We start from the raw sequence: 16,806 nt of genomic DNA on the forward strand, positions 1-16,806 counted from the left end.
ATAAAAGAAAGATACTTGTATTTACCGAGGCGAGTGAATAGGCACATCCACAATTTATCGAACGGAGGCATATCTTGACAACCAGGAAAATCAGGAAACACAGGTGGGTCGTTCGACAGCGACTGACTTAACTTCTCTTGATTTTGGAAAAAGTAGTCAGAAATATTCCACTGTTAAAGAGAGTAGAATTTGATAAGATTTTGAGAGGGTAAAAAAATTCCTGTGAATGAACTTTAAAACACATGAGGAAAACCTATGCTACAAAAATAAAGACTCCGGTTGCAAATTGCTTCACGGTGATTGAAGAAAGAAGGAAAACTTTGGTGTCACTAACCAGTGCCGAACTAATCACATCAAGGATTTTGCAAAAAGACTTAAGTCCAAAAACTTATTACTAATATTGTGTTGAATAGTGTAATAGAAACATAATAGATACATAATGGAATCCTTAAAATTGTTTTCAGTAAAAAAAAAAAAAATGATATAATGTACTCAAGTTCTTTTTATTGCAAATTTACTTTACACTGATGACTAACTCGACTAGCAGAACCTTGGAAATAGTGGGATGGACTATTCATCTCTTAAAAACATGAAAGGAGTACCATGAACGGACAGCAAGCCAATTGTGTTTTTGCTCCCAATTTTGTTTGAATGATTTTAAATCCTTGACATAAATCTTCAATTTCTGGGTAAAAAAATCAACATACCATGAGACCTATGGCAGTTAAAGAAATATTTAATTCTTGAGTTTGAGATCCGAAAATGGAGGTAGTTTCTAGACAGAGTGGTAGACAACGCCAAGGCATCAACGGTAAGAAGTCAGTCACAACCAGCTGCAGGCACTGAAAAGCTGTTCGCACAAGGTTTTCCCTGAAACATTAGGACGATTAAAACAATGAATCTTTCAGATCACACTTAGTAGAATTTGCGGCAATTGGCTGGATACAATTATGCAAATCTTTATAGCAATGATGTCGCTGTAATTGATGGAAACATACCAACCTTTTATTTTCAAATATTTTCCGTGGATAAAGGGACTTCAACACTGAGAGCCCAAATTTCTAAGGAATCAATTTTTCTGCCAGTGATTTAGATAATTAGAATTTAAATTTCTTACTCAAAAGTGACCCTCTGTGGTATCTCACAGAATGAGTTAGAAGCAAACGGTTTCATTAGTTAATGAGCCAAGTGCTACATATTTTCCAATCCGAAAATGATTAGTCTTTTTTCTCAATTTTTTTTTTTTTCGGAATGGTGAACTTCATATCATCGCAGCCTTGGTATCTTTGGAGACTTTTGATCATTTTTAATGTCAAAAAGTTTGTACAGCTTCTACTTCCGATTTCTTTCTCAATGCAATGGTCCTTTTTTCTGGGAAGGTTTAAAGTACAAAAATATATTCACCCTTGTTGACTAGAAACAGCACCGATAATACTAAGGACGAGAGGCCAACCATGAGACAGAGTTTCCCCAGAACTGTGCAATACTTGCAGAACACACTCCAGCTGCCGTTGCCGTACATCAGCATGGGCTATGGATGAGAGCTCAGCCAACGGACTTAACAGTAACGTTTGGAGCTTCTGAAAAAGACAACAGAATTAATGAATGCAGCACTGAAGATCTGTCAGTGATCTTGGAGGTTTCCATAAGAGCATATTACTGAAAAGAGAAAAAGAAAGATGATTCACAGAGGAAAGAAGAAACTGACCTGCGCAAAGAATTAATAAATAAAAAAATTCACGTCTTTTCCTTTTCTCAGTCTTATTGCTACAAAGGAAATATTGTTTAAAACATCATACAAGGACAAAATGTAATTTTGAGATGAAAGCTATGGACGTTTGGAGCCAAGAATTGTTGGATTAGAGTATAACTTTACCCTTGCTCTGACACAAAAACGAAAAAAATATCTTGCAATATATTCTTTGGGAGACTTTTTTCTTTACAACTCAAAATTTTAATACTTTGATCCAGCTGAAAATTGTTCTAAAAATACTACAGAAAGCAAAGATTTGCTCCCATCCATTTAAGCTCCTTTTCTTGTCGATGGTTTCAAAAGAATCAGTTAATGTTAAACCTAAACCGTCTAGTGTTACCGTCCAACTTAATCTTCGGACAGGTTAAGTTTTTGCATGAAATAACCCAGAGACATGTTTAAAAAATAAACGCGATTCTAAGAATTTTTGCAACAGATTCAGACGGATAATTGCAATCCTCTCAAAGAAGATTCTCCTAAGAAATACTCACATATTGATTTGTTGGTCTCTTAATGTTCAACATCAACTGATTCAAATGATAGAGGAATGCACTGAACTGGAAACATAACTTACTTGATTATCTTTCAAAGGTGGCTGGTATTTATAAGGCAAAGCACCCTTCACCAGATACGTGACAGCCTCAACTCCCCACTCGCGCATCCTGATGTGCGGATGTTGACACACCTCCAGGAGATGGTTCGTCAACGGTCGCCAGAATACTTCAACACGAGACAAATTAACTAGCCCAGTTTCCAAAAGTTTGGCGACTGCAAAGAGAGAAGGTTCCTGAAAAAAAAGCAAAAAGTTTTGATAAGAATTTTTTCACAGGCTCTGACAAGTATACTGCAGTGAAGGAAGGTTGGTAGATTACATCTGGTATTGGATAGCTAGTAACTGGCTGAAAAGGTGGTTTATTCTATGATTGATCTCTTGATATATTTAATGATACAATTGCATGGACTGAATACAACAGAAACACATCAACCATTCAAACAACGCTATCATTTGACAATAAATGTTCAAAATTTCAAAGAAGCCTACTTTACATATCACTCAGCATAGAATTTCAAAGAGAAAACATAAAATGTGTTTCTCGGTTTTGAGCCCTGCCAACTATTTTATTGACTGCCCAGTATTGACAAGAAATTTTCCATAAGAATCTAATTCCACGAAAGGTTTTTGTAAAGAAATTTCATATTGTTGTATCTAATTATGATGTTTCTAAAGGGTAATTAAAATGTTCTTTTCCTCCCTAGAGAGACTTTATTATGGGAAACAATTGTGTCTTTTTTTCTTTTTCTTTTTTTAAAATAAGGAAATAACCTAGAAAACATGGAACATGGAAACATGGGCATGAACACAACATGAAACATAACATGGAAAGTATCCTAACCAGACCAAGCTTTTCGGATATTTTATAAAATACAACAGAGTTATTATAAAATAAAAACCAAAAAAGGATGTAGACTTTGCATCATTTATACAGGGTCTTGAACAGCTCCTCCTCCAGGACGCTTTCTACAGCATTAGTAATTTTCATAATACTTGATTTCTTACCATCTACTCAGTAACTTAGTGACATTTCAAAAATGCCTCTGTACCCTGTGGTTAAATAGTGCCTTTTTATTCCATCCCTTTTACCTTTTTACTAGACACGTGCGATTAATCGAACAGTAATCGTAATCGCAATTAATTTTATTCATCATAACCGTAATAGGTTTGACAAATTAATTGTGATTGATTCGATTAATTTGACTTCACGAAAGTTTTGCGTCGCATTTTGGATTTGAAATTCCTGCCACATTTGTTCGAATTTGCGTCACGTCTATGGTAGCGCGCTGGTGGTCCCTAGCGGTAAAAACTCGCACTGAAAATAGTGATACCCCATGAAAATATCCCCATCGGGCTTGTGTTCTTCGAATACTTTTGGAGGAGATCTTCAAGAACTTGTATACTTCTACTTTGTTTTTGGCCAAAAAATAACTTCACTTTTAGTCAACCAAAAAAAAAAAATAAAAAAAAATTATCGCGCTCAGCTTAAATTGTTCAGATTTCCCAATTTTAATCGTATTCGTGATCGTAATCAGGATTAATTTCGTTAATTGTAATTGAATCGTAATCGAATTGGAAAATCCATAATCACACAGGTCTATTTTTTACCTTTTTTTTGGTGACTTGTAGCATGGCTGATTTATTGGCCGATATGTTCCAAATAATATAATAAACAATAAATAAATAAAAAAACTTGAGCTCACTCTGTTTGAATATGCCAATTCCATTGCTTCATGAGAGAGTTTACAGAGAGCATCGATGAGGTGGTGTAGAGAGACTTCGTCAAGACACGAGCTGCTCTGAAACAGCTGGCTAAGCATATTATTCAGAATCGGGAGATCTGCCATCACAGCAGTTGTTATCACAGTATTTGCGTCCGTGAATGTGCGTCCAATTTTCAAGCTTCCGCCTGTCGATGGCTTCAGGCCCAAAATCCATGCTAGGTGCTGCGACAGAAGTCAATATGAATATTAAACCTGATCTAACAAATTTGATTCATGCAACTCCTAACATATTGATGGCTTGTATAACGATTGCATCGTTTAAAAATCTTTGATAATATTTTACTTTCTTCCAAGAACACAAATCAAAATGTTACTTTGAAAGAGTATTCCCGGGTAAAAATAAATTCTTTAAGTATGGCACTGTAACTTTTAGACATCCTGTATATTACAGCATGGAGTCCAGTTGTTGTGACTGTGAGATAAATTATCATTTTGAATCCTAGAAAGTGCGACAAAGCGCTGCAACCCTACTAACACATCAACAGTTAAACTACCAGACCACTTATCTTGTGCGCCGTGTTTAATAATCTCTGCTACCACTTTATTTATTTGAATGAGAGCAAATCAGTATCATTCCTTGAGGTTTACACAGAGTTTTCTTTGCTTAGAGAAAAAAAATCATGGAAGTTTTCAAGAATTGATGTTGAGTAGTCTTTCATTTAAAAAATAAAGTACGACAGAAAATCTGCGACGTCGCAAACCAGGATTCGTGGTTCAGTAGTTTCACCATCGATATTCGACTTCATTTCTGCATAGAGAGTTTGATTGAATATAAAGGTGAACTCTTTTATATATCCATGCTATCATCTTTATCACAGCTTCGACTTGATGAGCTTTTTTTTTCAGTGGAATTTAGAGAGAAACCATCGTATTTCTTGAAAAATTTTACGAAAGCAAACAGTTGAACTGGACTTATTTTTATCAAACGAAACTACAAGCTGTATGACGTGAGCCCTGTTATGCACTTATTGTTATGGGTCCAAGGGCTCATATCTTAATGCACATAGTTCCGTTTGGCAGAAATACGTCCAATCAAGAATCCCCGCAGCATGCCAGGGCTCAAAACAGCAAGAGGGTGCAAACCTGGAGAGTGATGAGAACAAGATGCCAAGCGGAGCCAAGAACGCTCCCGTGACAATGAGCCAACGTCAAAAGTGCACGCATGCATTGAAGATTTTTCGCCGTCAGCATTACTGGACCTTGATGCGCACCTGCAAGTCAATTCATTTTTTCTTAAAAGCCTCATACTGACAAATTTAAAAAGGATGTTGAGACCGAAACAAAAAATGCGAAAAAAAGCATCTGATTTTGAAGAGAAATAATGTTAGTGGAGAACTTTCAGTTTCAGGGAATTTTTGGATCCAAAACTTTGTCAACCCGATCTGAATATATAAAAAAAAATTAAATTTGAACACGTAAACTTTGATCCAATTTTAATCATAGACATTTCAACAATCAAATTCAGTATAAACAATTTCATTAATAGAAAAAGAGAGAAAAAAACAAAGAGCGAGAAGAAAAGGAGAAAAAGGAAATGTCTCTCTTCCTTACTTTGCCCTCTTTTTCATCTACCCTTTTGTCCTCTTTTTGTTTTTCTCATTTGCCTTCTTTCTCTTTCCTTCTTCCTCTTCCTCTTTTTGTTATTTTTTTGCCATTTCCTCTTTTGTTTATTTTCATTATGTATCCTCTTCTTCTTTCCCTCTTTTCCTTCTCTTTTTCTTTCTTTCTTCCAATTTCTAATGCATTCTTATCTAAAAAAGTTAGAAGACGTCGAATCAAAGTCTACCAGTCTAGGGTTAGATAATTTTAATTGGGATAGAACTACTTTGTCCAGTCAATGTAAAAACCAAATATGGTTTCAACAATTTATTTTGACCAAATCTCACTGCTCAAAAAACAAAGAAGAAGATGAGGATTAATGCAAACCTGCAGGCAAAGATGAAGTTGGTAAGGGTGTGCCGACAACGACAACTTGCTGTTTGTATTCTAGCTCATTGCCGTACATGGATGAGTTGAATTGTGAATTGCTATCTTGATACAGCCCATGAAGAGATCCTGTATAAATCACAAAAAAACCCAAAAATATAATTTGAGAAGCTGAAAACCTCCCCTTCTTATGGTAACAGAGGTCTGCATAAATTACCAACGCTTTCTTCCTCATACCTCCCTTCAGATTCGCGTTGTGTAATGAATTTGGGATGATAAATTGTGACTTTGCCTGATTTTTGATCGGTATTGGATCTGATGGTATCACATTTGACTCAGTATCACAACTTTTGAGGCGTTGGGTGCAGAAAGGGTATTTTTTGGTTGCGGTGTTTCAGAATCTCTAGAGCTAATTTATATTTCAGAGAGGGAACTATTTGGTGAATTTTCTGAGATTTTTAGTTTTCAACATTGCAAAATCATAAAGGAAATTCAATAAAGGTTTTAACGATTTCCATGCATTTGATTTAATTACAATAGTGGATGTAACGCTAATGGAGATCCTAAGACACCCCAACCAATAAATGTCTTTTCTGCACCCAGCTTTTCATTTACTCTCAGCTAACTCGTAAAATACAGTGCACACATTGAATATTTCATATGTTATATCGTCAATGAGATAATTGCATTTCTTGAGTTTATGAAATTTATTTCTAGCTTATCATATGACCAAAATCTACTAAAACTCAATTGGCCACCAATGCAAGTTTTGATGGTCGCATTTTCTTAGTCAGTTGAATTGAATAGATTAAACCCGAAACAGCATTACTGCATTGGACGTTGCTTAATTTTCTCTAATTTTTTTTTTTAAAAAAACAGAAAACAAGGTGACAATGAAACTTGAAATTGCGTAAGTATACTTAACGTAATCTACGGTAAATTTACAGGAATTATGAAGTAGTTAAGTTATTTAATTCTCTGTTAAAAAATAAAACTTGAGAGAAAATTAGATGATAGGAAATAAAAATAGGCTGATTCAATTAAATGCATACATTTTTTCTTGATAAAATGAAAATTCTTGTGCATCAACAGAGGACGTTATTTAACTGACGTTATGAAATCACTAATATCTTAACTTTCCCAAAAAGTCGCTGGCCTCTTTTATACATGGAAATTTAAGGAAATAATCACAAAAATTTAAGATACAATGGTAACATAAAAGAGAGGAAAATAACTTTCAAGAAGTAAAAAAAGGAACCAATTTGTCATTAACTGCGTGGACGAGGACGGGAACAAAACTTACCGGTTGAACCAACAGGAACTGAATTTAAAACGCTAAGAGAGTAGTGGGGAGGTAAGGAGGCTTTGCAAATTGCGGTGATGAAAGCATCTCTAGGAATGAGAAGGTTTAAAAGACCGCACAAACTGACAAACGTTTGAATGGCTTTCAGTATATTTTCCGTTGCTGCTTCGTCAGTGCTGCCAACAAAATTAAACACTGGATGGATTATTTAAAATAGGATGATCCATTGGTGCAATTCAAACTACCTGCTTTCTACTAAAGAAAATTGGATTACATTTTGCAATAAGGAGCCACTATTTCTGGCCCATTTTAGAAACAGCATACATGCCATTGGTTTCCCTATGCAGATATGTGCTCTAATGGGAGAGCCAGAGATAGTTCCTTATTGCAAATGTAATCCAATTATGAAACTTAACCTACGAATACAAATTGATCTTTACTCAAGTTTGACCTAGCTGCTTTTTAACCTAGCCATCAAGGGTTCAGAGAGGTGCAGAAAAATCAAGTTAAACTAATCAAATCTATATGGTTGTTTCATCTTTGATAAAGCAAGGGGCAAAAGAAACGAAGACATACAAAACAAAGAAAAACAAATCAAAACTGTAACAAACAGAAAAAAAGAAGGTAACAAACTGTGAGCAGGATGCATAGGACGTATTTCTGCCAAACGGAACTATGTGCATTATGACGTGAGCCCTGTTATGCATATATTCTTATGGGTCTCAGGACTCATGTCTAAATTCACATAGTTCCGTTTGGCAGAAATACGTCCAATAAGAAAAGAGAATTGGAATATTAAGAAACTCAGACTCACAAAATAAAGTAAAATTAACGCCAACGAGCCTCAGGAGCCCGTGGTCCATCTGTCGTCAGTTAGGTTTGCAGCCGCAAAGATGAGACTACAGGATCCAGAGATGCGTTTGCATTCAGCATTTCCTTCGTGAGAATTTATCTAGCAAGTTTGAGTTTTTTAATTTTCCCATCCTTCTCTCTTTCTTATTGTAACATGGCGCACTAAGATGCATCTTTTTCCAGTTTCATTATCAACAAACAGTTTTAACTTTTTAAGGCAAACACAAGTTTTTGGATATTTTTTGAGGCAAGTTCCTTTGATTATGCCTGACTTCTGAACCTATCATAGAAATAAATGACGTGTTTCTAATCATAGACAAGCCTGTAGGACCCTCAACAATTAAGAGAAAACAACGTACCTGGCATCGACCAATGGAGCCAGAGCTGCAAGAATGCCACCCCAACTGGATTCCAGGAGCTGGTAGTGAAGAGCCCGCTCTTTCTCCGAACATTGATACTTAATGTTGACAGGCTCTCCGTCGCTGACTGGCGTCGGACCGTGAATCGCTAGCGAAATCGATCGGATGATGTCCAGAAGGCAAGCGTATGCCACCGAAATCCCATAACCATCTGGAATACTTGGGGGCTCCACTTTATCCATCATTTCTAGGCTACAGAGGAAAAAAGTTTAATTGAGCTAAACAAATCTGAAAATTAAGTCTTCTTGAGAGAATTTTAGTCGGAAATCGGAATTTTAATCGAAGTTTAGTCTGATATATTTGAAAATTTCAAAGAAAAACAATCATATTTTTCTCTGGGATAAACATTTTGCCAGATTAAATTTTAAAACCGATTGTTCACATTTAAGGGTATTTTGCATAGCAGAAAATTTGTAGAACACTCCTTTATGCTCCACTGAGGTCTACTTCTCTGCGACCAATCATGCACAGAGTTTTGTCGCCCTTTTTAATCTAGCAATCATGCAAGTAAAATTAGAATTAGAAATATTCATATCGATATAAAATAATTAATTGTTACTAAGTATAACATCAACATAAAATCTATTTCTCTGGAAACTTTTGCTCAAAATAACATTCTGGCTGAAAACTTACTAGGTGGACTTCGCTTGACCACTTGGGAACGTGACAACGATGGGTAGCCAAACGCTTTTGGAGAAAAATCCTGGTTGCGGTGAGACTCCAGGGCCCACAGGCATTCCGGCAAGCATTGCTGGTGGCTGTCCTTGTATGTTATTAGTATTACCTGTATCACGAGAGAAAATTGGGATGAGAAAATTAATCAGTCCTAAAAAGGATTTAAAATACAATCATTCTGAAAATACATGGGAGAGCGATGAACCAGTGAACTGGATTAAGTTCCACAGGACATGATTTCTAAAAACAAAACTTTAATGCAGAACTTGTGGAACATTTTTGAGACTTACGAAATCAAATAATACGAGAGAAATAAATTATTATAGTTCACATTACCTGCAGTCAAGTCAAACTATTCATTTGATAGAAAAAAAAAAAACAAAAAAACCATCAATGAATGCCCAACTAGGCAGTAAGAGAGAAACTCATGAATCAACAAGAGACGCATATTAAATGAAGTCTGCTGTTAGACAAACTTTTGTCCTCAATTTGCTTAGTTGTGAAAGTTACATGCTAGTCCTGGATGTCATCCAAAGAACCTTCCTTTCCCCAGCCAGATAGAAACTTTTAGAACACTCTACACACAAATGAGGCAGTGAAGTTAATTTTGCTCTAAAAATTACAGCTAGGTAGAAATATTCCGGGTAAGATTAACTACCATTTTGTCAGAAAAGTTTCAAACCAGAGGAGCAAAATGTGCATAAGTATGTGCATTTGAAACGATAATTTACGACTTTCGAAACTTACTGGTGATTGATATTGTTTGAGGGTTAATGAAGAGGGACTGAACATAAGCTCCAAGGGCATTGACGATGTCCTGTAGAATATTTGTTGTGTGGGATTTGAGATCGTAACATTCGCAGAACGAAGACAGCAGCTCTGGTTGGATGACTAACTTGTGGATCGCCTCCAGAGCGAGACACCGCTGCCAGACAGGTTTATCCGGGTCTAGGAATTTCACTATCAGAGAGAGAAAAATTTCACATTCCGTGACCTGAAACGGCGGTAATGAAAATTAATTAGAAAACAGGAAACTGAGAATATTCTCGTATCCCACTTGGTACAGGGTTCCCGCAGAATTTAGAAAATGAAATTCCCTGAAATTTCCCTGACACATTTTGGTGGAATTCCCTGATAATTGAAGATGTGACGGATGGTTAAGAAGGCATAATTGAAAATAATCATCAGGCAAAATTTGTTGTTCAAAATCTTAAACCCGTTCTAGAAAGCAAATGAAGGTGATTTTATAAATTTTCCCTAACATTCTCATCGATTTCCCTGACATTTCCCGGTTTTTCCTGACTGTGGCAACCCTGTTAGTACTCATTTTGAAGACAAATCCTCCTTTAATTTCTAAAAATTTTTAGATTTTTTGGATGTAAACCATTCATCAAGTTCATGCAGATAAATTATAGTTGACCTTGCACAACAAAAATCAAAGTTTGCTCAAGTTTTTGGCGTGATAGTTGTAATAAATCATAATCGGATCATCGATTAGATCATGAAGGAGCCTTCAAACAAATGATGATGAAAGGGGAAATTGCAATTTTTCTGCAAATTGATGCCTATTCTACTTAATTTCTGGTGAGAGAGGAAAAAATTAGAGCAAAAAAAAAAAAAAAAAAAAAAAAAAAAAAAAAAAAAAAGGAAACAAATAATGCAACAAATGTAAGAGACAACATACTTCATCATATCACATTGTGCGTTAGAGGGTGGATTTCGGACTTTTTTGGCGTTCTTATCATGATTGCCTTTAAGCCATAATGAGCGTTAAATAACATTGATGATGATAAGGAAACCGAATTTTTTAAAAATACAAAGGGGAATGTATGATGGGATTAGAGATACGTACTAGTAGATTGTGATACTTCTGGATAAGAACAGTGACTATTCGCAGAAGCCGAACGCTGATGGGAAAATAGGGTTTGTCCAGGAGATTGGTCTGCTGCATACTGGTTGGAGCAAAATTCCGGTACTTGATGTTTGGTGAGAATAGTTTTATTATCAGAGCACAGACGCGTTCTTTGAGGAGAAATCTAAATTCTGGATGCTAAAGAATGGAGAAAAACTATTAGATTTTATTGTAAGGGGTACTTGCAATATTCTTGAAAAAAAGGTCAGGGAAGCAGAAAATTCTTGACCACTCGATCAGAGCTCTTTGAGTTTTACAGATTTCTTGTGACCGATTTAAAAAGAATTCCCTCACTTTTGAGACAGCATAGGGTAATAAAGAACAATTTTGAAATTTACAAATTTGGCTCGGGGACAAACTAAAACTATGTGACGCAACAATGCATAAAAATGTGCCTTTAATGTGAGCGTGATTACAGAACTCCCTCACGACCAATCTGCTGAAAGTGAAAAGAGATGGAATTCCCAGTTTCTGACAACAATGTACTGATCTTCCTACAGATTTTTTATTTGATTTTTTGAAGCACTTCATGGAAAAATTTCTCATAAGACATCTGGAAAAACCAACCTTGAAAAATACTGAGGAGAAATTAGAGAGAACTGATTCGACCAACTCAAGTCCAAACGTTCGAGTCATTTCAGTCATTCCGACAAGCCAATAGGGTTGATCTGCATTTACTAATAGAATAAGATCCTGTAAAATGAGCAAAACATATTTAATAACTTAATTTGAAATTTAATGATCTGTTGGCAGAGAAAATATTAAATGAGGAAAGATGAGCCAAAGATTGACAAAGAAAAATAAATTCTTCCATGTTCCTTTTCTGTTCTTATTCATCTTTCTCTCATTCTTTCTACCTTGTTACTCCTGCTCTTTTCTTCTTTTTTTCTTTTCTTTGGGGCTGTTGAAGTATTATATCAGCTACTTAGGGGGATGGGGAGGTCTGGATTTGCCTTACGAGGTCTTAAAATGGGGACAGGAGTAGAGCTCAATTTTACATAATTAAACCTTCCTCTTTGGTTAAAATAAACTTTCCAATAGGGGACATTTTTTCAGCTATTTTTTACCGGTCTCTTAGTTTTGAAAAAGGGGACATCTCTGCCGAAATTTGGAAGAATTGCATACCAACAGGGTGTCTACTAAAACAAGCAAGTCAAAAATCAGTACTTTTACATTACTTTTTCAGTACATTCCCAAGGAATTCAGTGCCTCTTCAACAGAAAAATTCAGTACTTTTTCAGTACCTCCAATTGACGAAATTCGAAAAATTTCAAAAATTCGAATCTCTTGCTCAAACTCCGACAAAAGTGACAAAAAAATTTAAAACTTCCCGACCTTTTTGCGGAATTTCCGGACTTTTTCCGTACTTCTCGACGGCCCTTAAAAAATCAGTACTACTTCTGGACTTTCCGACACCCTGACTGACCAAAGATATTCGAAAATTTAACTTTAATTCGCATCTAGGAGACCAAAAACTTGGTATGGCTTGGAAGTTTCACCAGGAAATCACTTAGACAATGAGTGTTTGACCAATGGTGAAAGATATAAAACTTTCAAAAATATTTAGGTCACTTTTTTTGCTTTTGTTAGAATTACAATTTGTCACTGAGGCATGTTGCACTGACACAAAAAACTGTCTCACACTGAGGAACAACAACTTATTTATCAGTTTGGTTTGGGCAAAAAAACAAATAATTTTTTATTGGTTTGGTATCAACAATTGACAATTTAGCCTTCTGCGTAGTGCTGAAGAATGACTCCAGCCGTAGGAAAATAGGGTTACTAAAAATAGGTATTCACTTATCTACAAGAACAAGATTTGCTTTTCTTTTAAAGGTTGAGAAAAGAGCAAAAAATTATTTTCCTTGCACAAAACATGCAGTTAACCCAAAAGGTATTTCCCTTTTACCTGAAACATTAGATAGGCATCTGCAGCACAGGGTCTGAGACTTTTTGGCGGGATGTTACTAGGAACTTTCAGCGCTTCCAGATTAACTTCCGGGAGACTGACATCATCGCTTATGGATTCACTTGCTTTGTCCTCGGCAACGACTCTCTCAAAAACCAAGAAGACTAACTGCCGAACTGTTGCACCTGCTGTGTTGATTGTCGTTGAATCTTTCGTGAAATGAAGTCGGAAACATAGAACAAGATTCTGGAAAAGAAAAATTTGGAGATGGTTAAGGCGCTCAGAGAAATAACTGTTGACTAGTTTTTAATCAAAGCAAAGACGAAATGAAAATACTAAAATGCTTAAAAAAATAAACACTCTGCCATAAACCGTACGTCTTGGATTATCAGTTTAGGTTGTAATTTTTTAAATTTTTCAATGAGTTCAACTCCAAAGACAGGGCCACATATTACAATAAATTCTGTTTAGTTTTCTTCCAACGTATGTATTAAAATTACTTTTATCTGTAATTTGATTTGATTTTTGTTTTTCATCTACATTCTCTAGTTAGGTTGTTCCTCCAACATGTTTATTTCTTGAGCTAAAAATTCATTTTGTGTTCTGTCGGGCTGATCCAATGGGTGTGAAGTTTTTTTGGATACCATTCTTCGTATCAACAACTCTTTATTTGTGTATTTTTTGTTCAATTATTTTTTCATTGTACCGAGTTGTTTGCTTTAGTTTTGTTAAACATGTAACATCTGCCCTCAAGTTTTTCTTTTGGCACATGAAGTAGTTTCAGTTAATATCTTATTACATTTAAATTTTTGAAATAAATATCTGTCTGTCTATCGATCTGATCAATGGAAAAAATTACATTGACACAACTTTATTGGCTTTGTGTGCACTCATGCGCACTGGGTGTCCTCTGAGACTTTAGGGGAAAACATTCCAAACTTCTTCAATCAATGATCCAATGGCATTCATTGAAAAAAAGAATAATGTCTTTATTACTTTAAAATAAAATGCTATTAAAGTTCTTACTTGAGCATTTCTAAATTAAAATTTTCCAATATCAGCAATTCTATTGTTTTGAAAACGTTGTGAAATGATGAAAAATTGACTTGCATGTAATAATCCAAGTCTTTGAGAATTATTGAATTTTTCTCAGTTTTGGCCAGTAAAACTACATAGCTGTTATGAGAACAATGATTTTAATGATCCGTGTGCAATTAAATATAATTACTTACTTTGGCTAGGACATCGCTGTGCACGACTGAGTTGGTGGTTAAAAGTAAAGTGACACTTTGAAGAATTTTAACCTCTTCGGTTCCTGATTCCATAAGAGTCCATAAGGTGTCAGTTATGCATCGTGCGCCTTTTTGGTCAACCGCCTGATGCATAATGAGCCTCTGAATAGTGCTTAAGCACATCTGTCAAAACCAAAGGAATACATCAATTATTGGTAACCATTTAAGCATTTTCTTGTCTGAGTCCTTAAAACATGTACCTAACTTAATACAGTTACTACAGCAGTTAAAAAGATAAACTTATTAAGTATTTCTGTATACTTTAATCTTGAATCAAATCGAATGATTAAATAAATATAGACTATTACTAAAGTTGAAGAATGGACAAGAGCTGAAGCAGAGGTTAGTTTTTAGCCTTTCAAATCTCTGTTCATACTTTAATTATTAACGGAAAACAAATGAGCACAACAGCTTGAAGCTTTAACAGTACAATCGAGAAACAGTAAATAACAGATAGTTCCTCTCAAAATCTGATGGCATCAAATTATCCTAAAATTGAAGAATTTAAACCCAGGTGCTTTTTTCTTCCTCCATTGGACTTACATTGGATACATTCTTTTCGTAGGTATTAATGAAAGAGATCAAAATTGCCTTGGTTTGAACTTGCAAGAATCTTTCCACATTTTCGAAATATTTCAACTGGAGAATTCGATAAAAGTCATTACCTACTTTTTTGAATAAAGCTCACATAATCATGATTACGATAGGACAGTTTTATTTCTTCCATGTACTTAATCCTCTTATCCTGAAGAATTCCTTGATTTCTACAGCTGTTAGCTGTTCCTCGCTGTTAAGCTGTAAAAAGGGAATGTAATCACCTTGACAATGCGCTGATCTTTAGTCTCACAGCCTTGGATGATCGGATAAAGCACTTGGTTGACCGTGTAGTAGATGGGTGTTTGAGGAGTTGATGTTGCATTTCGCAGTTTGATTATGCCTTCTTCACAAGCCTAGAAAAGAATTGAATTAAAAACCGTCTTTAGTCCAATGGATGTAACAGTTGAACTACTGAGACACTATCTTTCAAAAGTGCGCAACAGCAGTAGGCCCTGGACTCATAAGGGTAAAGTTAGTATCGCTTACAGTTCCTTAGAAGTTACTAAGCAGCAACGAATGTCGATACCACTACTTAGTGGGCTTTGATAGCTGCGCATGGAACCTTCGCCGGGGAAAATCAGATAGGATTCATCAGTGCTGAGTGAGTGTGTAAGGAAGTGATAAAACAGACAATACTGGTTAACTTTCTGTTTTCTGATAGATAGATGAAGCATAACTCTCCTCGATAAATGTTGGGAGGAGTGCGAAAATACAGTGTACTCAGTGGGATATACAAGCTACATACGTACCTCCTTAATTTGAGGAAATTTCTTTCGGGTTTCGATTGATAGATTCTTGAGGTCATTCAGAAGACTCTCCAGAAAAGTTTTTGAGGCGTCTCCACCGCTTTTACGGCTGAGAGCCATTATCGGCCATGGAGTTCCTTCACAAGCTAAAAAATGGGAATTCTTTGACCTGTCATTCGAAACAATGCAATTTTCCTGGCAGCACGTATACGAACTAGTCGGCCATATTATAATGACGTCGGTAAGGCGCTATCAAATCAAATTTCGTAAACAATAACTTATTGTTCTCCAGGAAAAAGATACCATAGAATTTTGGTGTTTATCAGAAATGACCTTACAAAGAAAATGTGCGAAAGTACTGTAAGTTACACAAACTGGAACTGATAACTGATAAAAGTCATTATGGTCAATAAACAACTGTTTTGATTTTAGAACTGTCACTCGTGTCAAAAACTTAAGGAAAGGAGGGGAAGGAAAGGACAGAGTAAGAAAGGGGAAAATTCTTAGACCAATCAAAATCCTCCCCATGTGAGCCCGGGAACTCTACTCTCTTTTAAATAAACGCTTTTTTCCCTTGTCATAAGCTGATTTTCTAGTGTGCTTATCTTCATATTCTTAGCCCTAATAGGTGAAATAAACGTTGTTGACTTCCCTGAACTTAATCTTAAAAAAGTCTCTGAGTTTTTTGAAGACAGTTCGACGGTGAAAGTACTCGACTACGTATCTCGTTTGCGGTGTTAAAAAATGTCCGCTCTCATTTTATTTTTTAAAGGACAACAAATCAATATTAATTCTTGAAATTCTCACAGAGGTTTCTTCGTATGGTCAAGAAAAATCACGGAAGTTCTCGAGAATTGGCGTTGAGTAGTTTTCCATTTGAAAAATAAAGTAAGTATAACAGGAAGTCCACAACGTTGCAAACCGAGCTACGTGGTCTCGTAGTTTCACCGCCGGGTTGCTTTGTAAGTCAGCCCTTAAACGTTCATTCTGAACAAAATGATGTCTTGGTACCTATTTTTAATTTTTAGATTTTACTTACCCCTAATCCAAAGGCTCATTACTCATTGATTTTGTTTTGGACACGA

General features: G+C 35.7%; 1 protein-coding gene across 2 annotated transcripts in view; it reads right to left on the reverse strand.

Annotated features, from left to right (window-relative positions):
• Positions 1-16,181, reverse strand: part of mon2 (Mon2 homolog, regulator of endosome-to-Golgi trafficking) — a 35,334-nt gene extending 19,153 nt beyond the window's left edge. For both annotated transcript variants that reach the window (XM_019056050.2, XM_019056049.2), the window contains exons 1-17: positions 15,725-16,181; positions 15,197-15,328; positions 14,319-14,501; positions 13,087-13,332; positions 11,745-11,870; positions 11,118-11,315; positions 10,013-10,259; positions 9,224-9,374; positions 8,531-8,782; positions 7,320-7,495; positions 6,017-6,145; positions 5,174-5,301; positions 4,010-4,252; positions 2,328-2,540; positions 1,405-1,580; positions 708-870; positions 26-170 (exon numbers count right to left, since the gene is read on the reverse strand). In XM_019056050.2, coding sequence (XP_018911595.2) covers positions 26-170; positions 708-870; positions 1,405-1,580; positions 2,328-2,540; positions 4,010-4,252; positions 5,174-5,301; positions 6,017-6,145; positions 7,320-7,495; positions 8,531-8,782; positions 9,224-9,374; positions 10,013-10,259; positions 11,118-11,315; positions 11,745-11,870; positions 13,087-13,332; positions 14,319-14,501; positions 15,197-15,328; positions 15,725-15,841 — 3,025 coding nt within the window. In that variant the 5' untranslated portion in view covers positions 15,842-16,181. The remainder of the gene's footprint in view (positions 1-25; positions 171-707; positions 871-1,404; positions 1,581-2,327; positions 2,541-4,009; positions 4,253-5,173; positions 5,302-6,016; positions 6,146-7,319; positions 7,496-8,530; positions 8,783-9,223; positions 9,375-10,012; positions 10,260-11,117; positions 11,316-11,744; positions 11,871-13,086; positions 13,333-14,318; positions 14,502-15,196; positions 15,329-15,724) is intronic.
• Between the last annotated feature and the right edge of the window lie 625 nt (positions 16,182-16,806).

Source organism: Bemisia tabaci, chromosome 9, assembly GCF_918797505.1.
Source record: "Bemisia tabaci chromosome 9, PGI_BMITA_v3".
NCBI lineage: Eukaryota > Metazoa > Arthropoda > Insecta > Hemiptera > Aleyrodidae > Bemisia > Bemisia tabaci.